General features: G+C 40.7%; 2 protein-coding genes across 2 annotated transcripts; both read left to right on the top strand.

The window, feature by feature from the left end:
* Positions 1 to 2386: 2386 nt before the first annotated feature.
* Positions 2387 to 5625, top strand: tmem128 (transmembrane protein 128). Its single transcript, XM_060892486.1, has 4 exons — positions 2387 to 2518; positions 4150 to 4282; positions 4765 to 4926; positions 5220 to 5625. The coding sequence occupies exons 1-4, from the start codon at positions 2416 to 2418 to the stop codon at positions 5317 to 5319; spliced, it is 498 nt and encodes a 165-aa protein (XP_060748469.1). The 5' UTR covers positions 2387 to 2415; the 3' UTR covers positions 5320 to 5625.
* A 2440-nt stretch (positions 5626 to 8065) lies between these two features.
* otop1 (otopetrin 1) lies at positions 8066 to 13040 on the top strand. Its single transcript, XM_060892832.1, has 6 exons — positions 8066 to 8468; positions 9466 to 9602; positions 11300 to 11358; positions 11551 to 11684; positions 11847 to 12760; positions 12870 to 13040. Exons 1-6 carry the CDS (start codon positions 8066 to 8068, stop codon positions 13038 to 13040), a joined length of 1818 nt encoding a protein of 605 aa, XP_060748815.1.
* The last annotated feature ends 622 nt before the right edge of the window (positions 13041 to 13662 follow it).

Raw genomic sequence — 13662 nt, 5'->3', positions numbered from 1 at the left:
GTAGGCTGTTTACTACAACGCTAGTTCCTTCTGTTAACCGACTTACTGTAATACTTGTTAGCTTGTTTACTATAATGTTAAATGTGGATTAAGAATACTGTATAAATGAACGTGACATGCCTGACCCACAGCAGCTAATTATAAGTAGCCTGGATTTACGGGAAGGTATACCTGGTCCAATGACTGTGCACTTTCACTGAGAGAGGCCTGCTTCGTCAGCTGCTGGAACTATCCTTTATGACCTTATCGTTTGGCGTTTGGGATCCAAATTTACCGAGCATGTGTGTGTTTTCTTTAGCAAAGCTTATTCTTCCAGAGTTTACATCCGTGACAGTAAACAAGATGTCCAATGTTGTTTTTATACCTTTTGTGACACCGACAAAAAATGCCTTTAGTGTGACGTTAACAAGCGAGCGAGCCATTGTTGCCCCTGAAGAAGCTGAGTGAATGCAATACTCAGCCGAACCTGACACCATACTCTCTCTCTCCCTGGAGAAAGAAAGAGCTGGGCGGGCAACATCTCCAACAGTACTGCGCCTGTGAGAGATCTTTGTCAGAGACAGGTCATTTTACTCCCCCCGACACATGCTGATCCGCTCAGTTTTGGGCTTGGGTTCAACTGAGTATTTGAAAAGGGGGGGAGAGAGAGAGACAGAGAGAGAGAGAGAGACATTCATTTTCATGTATTACAAATTCTTTCTAACATTAGCTTGTTCCCAGTCTCTCTCTCTCTCTCTCTCTCTGTCTCTCTCTCTCTCTCTCTCTCCATCCTCTCTCTCAGAGGAGATTGAGTTCTCCCTCTTGGCAGCCTGGACTATTCGACACTAATACGTCTTGTGTTCAGGTGAGCTACAGAAATCCACCACTCACCTGGCTTCTGGTCCAACACCTGACCTTATGAACCCACGCAGGTGTGTCTGTTCCTCTGACAGCTGTGTGTGTTGGTGTAACAGGTGCACTGGCAACAACCCATCAGTTTCCTCTGGCAAACAGAGATAGGAAGTGTTTCGTTTCTGCTGCCTGGCTGCTGGTCTGTTGCTACTGTACTCTGGCAACCTGGTCTCAGAGGAAAGCTCATGACCCTAGAGCGGATTGTGTGAACACCGGTCTCTCTCTGCCTTCGTTGGTGCCCCCTACCAAGTGGCAGAAACATTGTAGATGACCTCTCCTCTTTCTTTGTGCCATCTCACAGAAAGTACCGGAGCATCCATGCTACCAGTACCACCAGATTCTGCAACCTCTTCTTCCCTAAAGCAGTCAGGTTACTCTGCTATATAACCATCACTGCATGTCTACACATTAAAACATTGTTTTTCCTGAGTACTTAATGCCCACTGTATTTACTGTACATTTTCTATGTCATTTCTCTCACAAGGTTCTGGAAGAACAAGGCCAAATCTGTTGTTTTTGCTACAACCTGTAAACATTTAGGTTTGATATTAAAATGTAAGATAGTAAATCAAACATTTAGCTTTCATTCCCTGATATTTACTATTTTTGGTTGCAATAACAATCAATCCAGAGAACCACTGACATCTACAAACACTTGTAGTGTTTTTTTCTGATGCTTTTACGGCTTGTATCCCAACTTCTTCCGGTTACATTTACAGCATTTAGCAGACGCCCTTATCCAGAGTGACTTACATTTTATCTCATTTTTATGAGCAACTGATGGTTAAGGGCCTTGCTCAGGGGCTCAGCAGTGGCAGCTTGGTGGACATATCAATCGAACTTACAACCTTCTGATTGGTAGCCTAACACCTTACCCACTAGGCTACCAGGTAAAATGCTGCGCAACTAAATTAAGGTGTGTTGATGATGATTCCACAGATTTAAGTTCCTTTTTTGTGTCGTCAGTGTACTTTTTGTCATTGCTGCATTGTTGTCTTTGACTCTGGATGCATCACTCCGTAACAGCGATGACTCGGCTGAGCTTCTTACCACCGGTCATTCAGGCCCTCGTCCAGGACATCATGTAGAGCTTGGACTTTTCTGGACTTCTTTTTGCAACACCTACTACCTCAACTGCAGCGTGGTCCTTTAGAAACAGCATTTTCATTTATACAAGCTTTATAAGGGCGCCTTTTTTCTACTTTTGTAGACCATGTATTCACAAAATCACACAAATCTCATCAGACAACTAGCTTATTATTAATAACATTTGTACTTATAGTTGTTGCAGTAATAATTACAATTTATTACATGTATTATTTATTTAATTTTAATTATTCTGATTCTGATTTGTCCGTACAATAACTATTGATCTTTCTTTTGATCATAACTAATGGGATAATAAATAAAACAATGTGCTTATTGTAACTAATAGCGATCATCTTCTATTCACTACACTTCCCACAATCATCCGTCGCGTTTACGTTACGTCATATTTCCCCGACGACAAAACAAGTAAAAACAATGGCAGGCGGATTATCAGAGAGTGAATTAGCTCAACTTCGTAATAGGTTTAAAAGAGATGCAGAGCTTCTTTTACAGCCAGCGTCGGACGAGGAAGAAAAGAGTAAGTGTTTAGAAATCTCTAAAAGCCTTTAAAAGATCCTGATTCTTAAAATGACGTAAAAAAAAAACAACAACATTTTTTTCTTTAAACATGAACTTGACCATGAAGGAGTTGAGACTTTCTATTAAACAAATCTGAAGTAATCGGTTTTATTTTGCTTTCATTTAAAAACACACACAACAGTAAAAACTACTGAATAATAATAAATAAACCCTGAGTGATAAACGGTGCAGAAATCCTTAACTTTAGTAAGGGCTAAAAATACAAATAAAAAACAAAATGCTTTTAACAGATTTCAGATTTCAGCTCATAATAAACATAGACATCTTTTCCCCAGGATGTCGATATCATAATGATATGTAAAGGTGTCCGTAATAACACAAAAGTGTGTTTAATTCTGCATCACACCTTTAGGATGGTGGCTCGGTTGTGTCTCATTTATTTCTCTGCTGTGTCTCATTTTCTTCTCGTCTGTCTCATTACTTTCTCTGCTGTGTTTCATTTCTTTCTCTTGTTTCTCTGCTGTGTCTCATTTCTTTCTCTTGTTTTTCTGCTGTGTCTCATTTACTTCTCGTCTGTCACATTTCTTTCTCTGCTGTGTCTCATTTCTTTCTCTGCTGTGTCTCATTTCTTTCTCTGCTGTGTCTCATTTCTTTCTCTGCTGTGTCTCATTTCTTTCTTGTCTGCCTCATTTCTTTCTCGTCTGTCTCATTTCTTTCTCTGCTGTGTTTCATTTCTTTCTCTTGTTTCTCTGCTGTCTCTCATTTCTTTCTCTTGTTTTTCTGCTGTGTCTCATTTCTTTCTCTTGTTTTTCTGCTGTGTCTCATTTCGTTCTCTGCTGTGTCTCATTTTCTTCTCGTCTGTCTCATTACTTTCTCTGCTGTGTTTCATTTCTTTCTCTTGTTTCTCTGCTGTGTCTCATTTCTTTCTCTTGTTTTTCTGCTGTGTCTCATTTACTTCTCGTCTGTCACATTTCTTTCTCTGCTGTGTCTCATTTCTTTCTCTGCTGTGTCTCATTTCTTTCTCTGCTGTGTCTCATTTCTTTCTCTGCTGTGTCTCATTTCTTTCTTGTCTGCCTCATTTCTTTCTCGTCTGTCTCATTTCTTTCTCTGCTGTGTTTCATTTCTTTCTCTTGTTTCTCTGCTGTCTCTCATTTCTTTCTCTTGTTTTTCTGCTGTGTCTCATTTCTTTCTCTTGTTTTTCTGCTGTGTCTCATTTCGTTCTCTGCTGTGTCTCATTTACTTCTCGTCTGTCTCATTTCTTTCTCTGCTGTGTCTCATTTCTTTCTCTGCTGTGTTTCATTTCTTTCTCTTGTTTCTCTGCTGTCTCTCATTTCTTTCTCTTGTTTTTCTGCTGTGTTTCATTTCTTTCTCTTGGTTTTCTGCTGTGTCTCATTTCGTTCTCTGCTGTGTCTCATTTACTTCTCGTCTGTCTCATTTCTTTCTCTGCTGTGTCTCATTTCTTTCTCTGCTGTGTCTCATTTCTTTCTTGTCTGCCTCATTTCTTTCTCAGCGGTGTCTCATTTGTTTCTCGTCTGTCTCATTTCTTTCTCTGCTGTGTCTCATTTAGTTCTCGGCTGTGTTTCATTTGTTTCTCATCTTTGTCTCATTTGTTTCTCGGCTGTAATGCAGGTAAAGAGAAAGCAGACTCAAAACAACTCTCACGTTTTAATCGACACTCTGTCTTCTGGATTTTGGCTTCCATCGGTTTGACCTACTACCTTGAATTTTTTACAGTCATCCTGGAAAGCGAAGATATTATAAGGTATTTTTTCATGACAACTAACGTGAATAAGGAATATAATAAAAGTACCAAAGACTTTTATTGTTTTATACCACATTTATATGCTAAGAATAATGTATTTTCTGCTATTTATAGTTTATTGTGTGTGTCTGTGTGTGTGTGTGTGTGTGTGTATGTGTGTGTGTGTTTCTTACTGCTTTGTAGCTGGCTGATATCCAACATGGTTTCAGTCTACTGAGTATCTTTATTACCCAGTGTGATCAGTGTTGCCCACTGCAGTACAGTTTCAGAGATTAAGTTTCACCATTTTGTGTGTGTGTGTGTGTTTCCTTTTTTTTTTTTTTAATTAAAATCTTAAAATAGAAGGAAAATGAGTATTAAACCTTAAAATGATTATTACTATGAATGCTACTATTATGAATACTAATAGTCCACCTGTGTAGCTTACTAATACCTTTATTACTAAAACTAATATAAAGTGTGTGTGTGTGTGTGTGTTACAGATGGTGGTTTAACGTAGGCCTGGTGCTGCTGGGTGTGTGTCTGAGCCTTGCCTCATTCTGCATTGTGTATCTGGAGTGGTTCAAAGGCATTCAACATTATGATCAGGAATACCCTGCCGTTCCACCAATCACCACCGCCGCGTTCATCGCTGCCTCCTTCAGGTCAGTGTGTGCACTTACACTTCATTCACTTTGTCATTTAAACTCTACGTTTGTGATGTTTAGTATAAAGCTTGACTATGTTGCTATAGTAACAAATACTTTGTCCTTTCAAGCTGTACGTTAAAGTAAAACCTGTGTTAGAGAGCTGGGATGAGCACATGAGCCTTTATTATTACAGCAGCAGTTCTGAGAAAGTACAGACAAAAAAAGATACTTGGAACTTATTCTACAATAATCCAGACTTACCTAACCTTTCGTGTGTGTGTGTGTGTGTGTGTGTGTGTGTTTTACAGTTTTAACATTGCACTGTGGCCCGTGTGGTCTTTCTTCACTCCTGTGATCCTCTTCACCCAGTTTATGGGAGTCGTGATGATAATCTCACTCCTTGGATAAAAGCGAGAACACGCACACAGACGATCACATTTCTAATCTTGTGTTTTTGCAGACCATTTGGCTTCTGTTACGACATCTTTGTGTGTGTGCATATCAGATGATACTGTCACTGTTGTCCTATGAAACAAACGGGCTTTCCATTTTCAGAGAGATCGTGACGCTGATATTACTACAGTGTACAATGTTTTTCTCCCTTTTTTATGTTTCAGTATGTAACTTAATTTTATACGTACATGTTCTCATAAATATCTCAGTGTAACAAAATTCCGCAAATGAATTTCCTGAATTAAAAATCCATTTCAGTCATATTTGGGTTCTGTTAAATTATTTGCATTTTAATTCTCTTTATTGACATGTTGCTACAAATAGATTGTCCAAAAAAAGTTTTTGAATTATTTTAATTATGTCCATTTTTTTTTAGGCAGAATAAAATTCAATTAAATATGTATTTTTTTATATAGAGATCAAAGGAAAATACCTGGCAACCAAACAATAAACTAGCATGTTAGATGTCTCATCATTATTTGATGGTTTACAACCAGCTTGCTGTGAAACACCTAATTAAGTGACAGATTACATCTCACATCACAACCCTCAGGTCTGGCAGCGCATGAGAGATTGTACCAAGAAGAATGGGCAAAAAATATTACGATCCGGATGTGAAATGCGGAAATATCGTAGAATTCCTCAGACTATAATCTCAGCCAGCACCACCAGATTAATCCTGGATGTTTGCTAACAATTTGATTCAATTCAGTTTATTTGTATAGCAATAGACATTGTCTCAAAGCAGCTTTACAGAAACATATATAGATTAAATTATGTGACTATTTATCTGTAATGACCAAGCCTGAGGCGACGTTGGTGAGAAAAAAACTCCCTGAGACGATATGAGGAGGAAACCTAGAGAGGAACCAGACTCAGAAGGCAACCTCATCATCATGGTGGTGACACTGGACAGGAAATAATGTCAATGTAAATAAGTCCTTTATACAACAGTTGATAGTCGAGTGGAATTGTGCAACCGACAGGTTGGTTTCACTTCAATTTTTTTCTACTACGAACCTAGATCGCTATACAGTACATGGCCATAACCAGGATCAAAAAGCAAGCAGCTCCATGATGACGTCTGGAGTCTGAGTTCCCAGTCTGGTGGTGCTGTGCTAGCATCGGGGTGGTGTGGGAGAAGGTAGAAAGGAGGCCATATTAGTTTAATAATATCCAGATTAGTTCCAGGGGTTGTATGTGCCTAAGGGTAGGCAGTTGTTATGAAAGGATGAGGGACTGTACAAGCGCCTGTGTGGCCCTTGTGGTTAGAAATGGGCAGATCATCCTATTGTTATAGAGGAGAATGTCCTCTCATACCCGGGTTCCAAATCAATTGCATTAAATGTTAATAGGGTGCTGGACACCTTTTTGGACATGCTCTAAACGTGTTAATGTTAAAGCGGCAATGTGTTTCCAATCTGTCGTGACGCACACACTCTTCTCCTCATGTAGCCCATCTGCCTGAAACATGTGTTCGACATGTTTTACATTGTAAAATTATCTTGATCTGTGTCTGTATGCCTTTACAGTATATATTGTTCTGCTCCCGCATGACATGTTGATCGGATATAACTGCATGATTGAGCAGGGACTTTATTAAAGTATAGGTGTGTCTATGGCGATTATACCTCTGTTCCGTGCACTGCTGATTTATGTAGGATTTACGTGCCCACGTTTGATCCATCCTTTGTGTTTGTGTGCGTATGTGTGAGAGAAAAAAGAAAGAAAGAGACTCTCTAGGGTCAGAAAGTTCTCGATCATGGTTGTCATAATGGAGCCTTTTGTTAAAGTGTTCTCCTGTATCCGTTTCACATTAATTAGCCCTGTAATGTCTCACACAGTTATATATAATTTTTCTTAGGCATCAGATATAACAGTCAAACAGGGTTTATGGTGTTTTATGGTAGTGTGGGGATTTGGTTCTTCTTCTTTCTCGACTTTTGTTCCTGTCTGTGTTTGTTTAATTAAATAAACAAGCTAACGGATATGAAGAAAAGGATTTTTTTTTTATTTTTGCGTTTTTTTTGGAAGGTTACCTGAGCCATGTCGGCGTTGCGTGTCACACAAAGGCGATTCCATAAAGGGCCATTGTCGGACTGACCATTGACCAGTGAAACGCGAAACCCAGCTTCCCCCTTTCTTTCCCATCAAACCCTTGGAAGAAAGAAAAGCTAAATAAGCCTCAGTTCATTTCCACTGGACCCACACAGAGCTGCACACAGAGGTGAAGAGTGCAAGCGAGCACTGGTAAAAAAGCACCTATATTCTTACATTTTGCAAGAGAATCTCACGCTCTGCGCCAGGTGGATAGTTAAAATACGCGCATTTTACGCACGGCCGATAATCTTCGTTGTATGATCTGTTTTTATTTTGGCACGCGGTCCATCTTCTGCATAACGCGCTTTAAATCGGATTCCAGTGCATTTTAAGCAGCTTGTCCCTTCTCAACTTTTCCAAGCCAAAGAAGGATGGAGGGATGAAGGGATGGTGTTGGATGAATATCTGGCATCACCGGTACCCCAGAGCCGCTAAAGAGGACTGAAACTCGACCTCCAGCTCCTAATCTGCAGATTTACAGAGGGGTATATAGGTAGATTACAGCGAACACGAACCGGATGCTGGAACCGCGCTCTCACTAACACCTGAGCAGACATCCCATATCATTTAAAACCGTTGTCCTGTTGGATTGCTGAGCAAAATGGTGGAGCACAGCGGAACCGATGTGAAGTTTGTTAACAAGTACTGTCCCAGCTCGTCCTCTTCTTCTTCAGCCTCGTCTTCCTCCTCATCCTCCGCTTCCTCGGCGCGTGAGATGAAGATTTTGGCCACACTGCGCGGCAGCCTCAGCCGGAAATACCCGCAAAAGAACGGCGAGGTGCTGAGCGCGCAATACGGCATCAACCTGCTGCTCGTGGGACTCGCGCTCATGCTTGCGCTCGCGTACCAAGGACCCACCGTGACCGAGGAGACGGTGCTGGCTTTCCTCTCCACGCTCATGCTCATGCAGCTGCTGTGGATGATCTGCTACGTGGCGCGCCTGGAGCGCAAGCGCAATGTGCCTCCTGAGAGAGACGCGGACGCGGCCACCAGCTGGATTCGAGGTACCCAGCTGCGCATTACGCGCATTCCTAAAGGAAAGATAATGAATACCAAAAATACATAAATAAAGCCAAAGAGAGACAGACAGACCAAAAAGTCAGACAGATATCTGACGTCAAACCCATAACCAGGACTGTGCGCTATTAAAAAGAAACATAGCAAACTCAGTATTTAACTGATCTCCATGGTGGTTAGTCTCAAGGGTACATATTTTGTAGGTCTACCTGCTGTTTGTACATGTGCATGCGTTGTACCTGCTAAATATTAGGGTTTATTACTGGTCCTTAAAAGCCAATTACATACCTTAAATCTTTATATTTTATAAGGCTGTAAATTTGTAGTTCCACGTGAAAAATATTACATTCTTTATATTCATTTCATACCATTAATAGTAACAATATTATATATATATATATATATATATATATATATATATATATATATATATATATATATATGTGTGTAGAGAGAGAGAGAGAGAGAGAGAGAGAGAGAGAGAGAGAGAACATACATTCTGCACAACTCTACTCTCACTGTGGTTAAATGAAAACAATTCTGAAACATTATTAACACTAAGGTTGTCAGTCCATGTACTTTAGTCATGGTTTGCTTGGCTTGGCAGGAATTAGTGACAACATGGAGGATTTTAGGTAATTTGCCCGATCAAGCACTTGATGAGAAAAGCGTTCAAGGGAATGTCCAAAGCAAATCAATTTAAAATTTTACTAAAGATCAGCTTTATCCTGCGAGGAAACATTTCTTTCCGAATACGAGCGTTTTTTTTCTAGGATGACTTCGCCCCCATCTTCAGAGTTTGATGAAAAAGAAAATGATGGCATTAAAGTGTGGCTTTAGGACACAATTGCAATCTGAGGACATTTACGGAATCTACAATATTTGAGGAAATAAGAATGTAAAAATGAATTAGCTAATTCAATGTTAGTGTTAATTCATCACTATTTATGATATTTATGGGTTTTGTTTGTTTCTTTACTACAGGTGGTCTGACTCTGCTCGCTCTTCTATCACTCATCACAGATGCTTTTCGTGTTGGGAACTTTGTCGGTTACCAGGAGTGTGTGTCTCCTGTGCTTGGTGTCTATCCGGTCGTACATGCACTTCACACGGTGTCACAGGTGAGGGAACAGAGGGCCGGGCCTCATAGTGTGTTCATATGTGACTAGTAAAGAAAGTTGTAGTGATATTAAGGGAAAACCTGAGGTACGTTTGAAGCAATCAGCTTTAATGTATAAAGTTATTAGCTTTCTTTCTTTCTTTCTTTCAAGTTTTATCACTCTGCAGATGTTGGTGTGATGAGTTAATGGTACAAATATTGAAAATATCTGCATCACAGACAAAAGACAGGTCTTAAAATAAACAAACCTAGTGAGTCAGGTGAACTTAAGACTCTGAATACAGTGCATTCATGATTGTAAGCTACATGTAGGCTGTGTAAATCGATTTGACAGTGAGCGTGTATCTTTTCTCATCTCTGTGTTCATTTAGCCTGAAAGCTTTCTGCAGGATCACATGTCGAAAGTTTGAACTGAAATATGGAGTTGTAATTCACTCGGTGCTCAGTGCTGTAATTGAGCTCTGAATCAGAGGGTCTTATATCGTGAGGGGTCTGCGGGGAATAAATGAGTGCTTTGTGCTTAAAGAAAAGGCTCTCTGTCACTGCTGATCCTGTTAAACTTCATTATGACTCATTCGAACAAAATTGGTTCTTGCAAAGCCACCGGTTGGGAGAATCGAACCATGATGGAGCTTTTAATTTGAACTTGAATTTGAGGTTGAAATTTGTGTTTCAAAAAAAAAAAAAAAAAAAAAAAAATTTTGAGTTGTCAAGTAATGCATGTAGGTTGATAAGTGATAAGAAGATAAAATGATAAGAATGGACTTTTTGTCTGGCGTGGCACTGCCACCTAACAGTGCTAGAGTCGCTGGGTTCAGACCCGAGTTTGTGTGGGTTCTCCTGGTTCTCTAGTTTCTTCCAACCTCCAACAAAATAAGGCTTTGGTAGCGAATAAGTGTTTTCATGTGTAGTGTAATGAAATGCCACTATCTAATGTTATTTTAATAGAGATAGTAAGATAGATTAAGTTATTCTACTCATATAGACATTGTTTTTTACATTTACATTTACAGCATTTAGCAGACACCCTGATCCAGAGTGACTTTTATATAGTCCAGTCTTCTCTCAGCACTCTCATCTCAATTTATTTCACATATACTGAGCATATATAAGGGGGGCACGGTGGCTTAGTGGTTAGCACGTTCGCCTCACACCTCCAGGGTTGGGGGTTCGATTCCTGCCTCCGTCTTGTGTGTGTGGAGTTTGCATGTTCTCCCCGTGCCTCGGGGGTTTCCTCCGGGTACTCCGGTTTCCTCCCCCGGTCCAAAGACATGCATGGTAGGTTGATTGGCATCTCTGGAAAATTGTCCGTAGTGTGTGATTGTGTGAGTGAATGAGAGTGTGTGTGTGTGTGCCCTGTGATGGGTTGGCACTCCGTCCAGGGTGTATCCTGCCTTGATGCCTGATGACGCCTGAGATAGGCACAGGCTCCCCGTGACCCGAGGTAGTTCGGATAAGCGGTGGAAAATGAGTGAGAGTGAGTGAGTGATATATATATATATATATATATATATATATATATATATATATATATATATATATATATAAAATGTTCATTAACACCCAAGCAACCAACAATGTTATGTTTTATATGTTTTATGGTTTCTCCAAATGATGATGAATACAGTAGATGGCTTTGTGTGAATGTGTGTGTGTGTTTTCTGAAAATTGTTGATGTTTTTCTTTCTTATTTTGCAGGTTCATTTTCTCTGGTTTCACGTTAAAGATGTCGTCAAGCGTTACGAGACGTTTGAGAGGTAAATTTCTGCGCCCACTTATCATTTCGCAGCGTAATCGATGCGATCCCTGGTATATTCACTAGTACATTTTCAAGTACAATAATTGTCAGTTCAGATCTCAGCATGGCCAAGCGACCACTGTTGAGACTCTTTACCGTCATCTGCTCAGATGTATCCTAACTCCTGGAGGTAAATGTAAATGTGTGTTAGGTTTGGTGTGATTCATGCTGTGTTCACTAACCTGCTGATTTGGAGTAACGGAGTGATGACTGAAGCCGAACACGCTCTCAATGACCATAAGAGACGATTATCAGCAATCGGAAACTTCAACTTTACTTTCTGGGGTAAATTTAAGACACACTTAGAGAATGCTAACCTTTCTTTTTTTTTCTAATCATGTTGTTACAGTATCTACAATACTTACACATACCTACATGTAGATCTATCTTTTCCTCCTGTCTTTATTTTAAGCCTCTGTCTGACTTTCTTTCAATCTCTCTCCCCAGAGGATCAGCCTTCCTGTAACTGTACAACCAGTGCGTGTTCGATGTTCAGCAGCAGTCTGTATTATCTCTGTCCTTTCAACATTGAGTACCACATCTTCGTCTCGGTGCTGCTCTTCGTCATGTGGAAAAACGTTGGCCGCACCCTTGACCAACGCTCCAATCAAAAACCTGCGTCATCGCTGCCGTTGCTCACAGGTTCAGGGGACAGACCTTTCCTGCTGCTCGGCCCGGCCTTCGGGCTCTTGGCGCTTGCCAGTGCCATCACGGTGCTCGTCATCTACATTATCCATGTGGAAGAGTCATTGGAGGCACGCCATGCAGCCATCTCAATGTTCTACTGGTTCGGAATCATAATTTTGGCATGCATGAGCATTGCTGGTGCTGTTGGGTTGGTCATCTATCGCCTCGAGGATTGGCCCATGGACACGGCGCCAAATCCGGCCAGGACACTCGATTCAAAGCTGCTACTTGGTTCTTCCATAGGCTCCTGGCTTGTCTGCTGGTGCAGTGTCATCGCCGTTGGCGGGGCAACAAATTCCCCCATCTACCGATGGGCCAATTTAGGATACGCCATACTCTTAGTGCTGGAGAAGTGCGTGCAAAATCTGTTTGTCATCGAGTCGCTGTACAGGAGACGGCGTGAGCCTGAAGGACATGGGCCTGGCCTTCGTGCCACACATAACTCCATCCTCAGCCCCAGCCAAGGAAATGAGAAAATCTTTGCTGTGTATGACGGCATCATTAACCATGCATACGAGTCACCAGATAAAAACTGTGAGAACGAAAAACATACCTACGGCAGGAACAAAGAGAACATGACACATTCTCACAGACCCGGGATGCCAGAGACTCCTAACAGACAGAGGCAGGTCCTGAAGAACATCGCCATCTTCCTGTTTATGTGCAACATCTCAGTAAGGATCTTCATTAATGCCTGTGTTCAAAATTGCATTAGAATTTGAAATAAGAGCTTAATTTTCTGTGCTGGATTTCTCTCTATGTGTGTGTGTGTTTGGTATATAGCTTTGGATCCTACCTGCATTTGGGTGCCGGCCACAGTTCGATAACGGTTTAGAGGAAGCATCGTTTGGATTCCCCATCTGGAGCACGGTGCTGAATTTCGCCCTTCCTATGAGCCTCTTCTACCGCATGCACTCTGTTGCCGTTCTCTTTGAGGTTTTCCGGAAAATTTAGGCCCCTGTACCCGTGTGGTGTTTCATTTGCGCACAGTAATGATGATTCCCTTTATTGAGTTCTCGGAAACCGGGGTTACCTTCTCATTTTTTTAACATTCAATTCTTCTCAAAAAAAAAAGGAAGAGAAATAATGAAAACCCTTTTCTCCACAATTTTGATTGCACAGAAGAAAGAGCAATTGGAGCTTAGAGCTTATACAGGAATAAGTGCAGGAATAAAAGCAAGAGCTTTCTCTCTAGGGGTCGCACGTCTTCATTTTTAACTAGTTTTCTGTAGTTAATGCAACAACTGATTCAGAACCTTGCTTCTTTATTAGTGAACTAAGAAAATAGTAAAGGACGCATCAAAGTGCACTTCATTTAACAGCCTGAAAATGACACTCATAGCCTCGGTGTTTACTTAGGCTACGCAAATCAGTGCAATAAATGTGCCAAATAATAAATCTGTCTATCAAATTATGATATTTTACAATCATTAGATCCTTAAATCTAGAACATAGAGCAGATAAAAAGTTAGCTATATAAAGAAAAGGCACGCTGAGTAAGGTGTTTGGTCACGGTTTGGTACTCGTGAAATGTGCTTTGTAGGCTAATTGGCATCTCTGAAATTGTCCATAGTGT

This window comes from Tachysurus vachellii, chromosome 18 (assembly GCF_030014155.1).
Source record: "Tachysurus vachellii isolate PV-2020 chromosome 18, HZAU_Pvac_v1, whole genome shotgun sequence".
Taxonomy (NCBI): Eukaryota; Metazoa; Chordata; class Actinopteri; order Siluriformes; family Bagridae; genus Tachysurus; species Tachysurus vachellii.
This window is presented reverse-complemented; position numbering and strand designations above follow the sequence as displayed.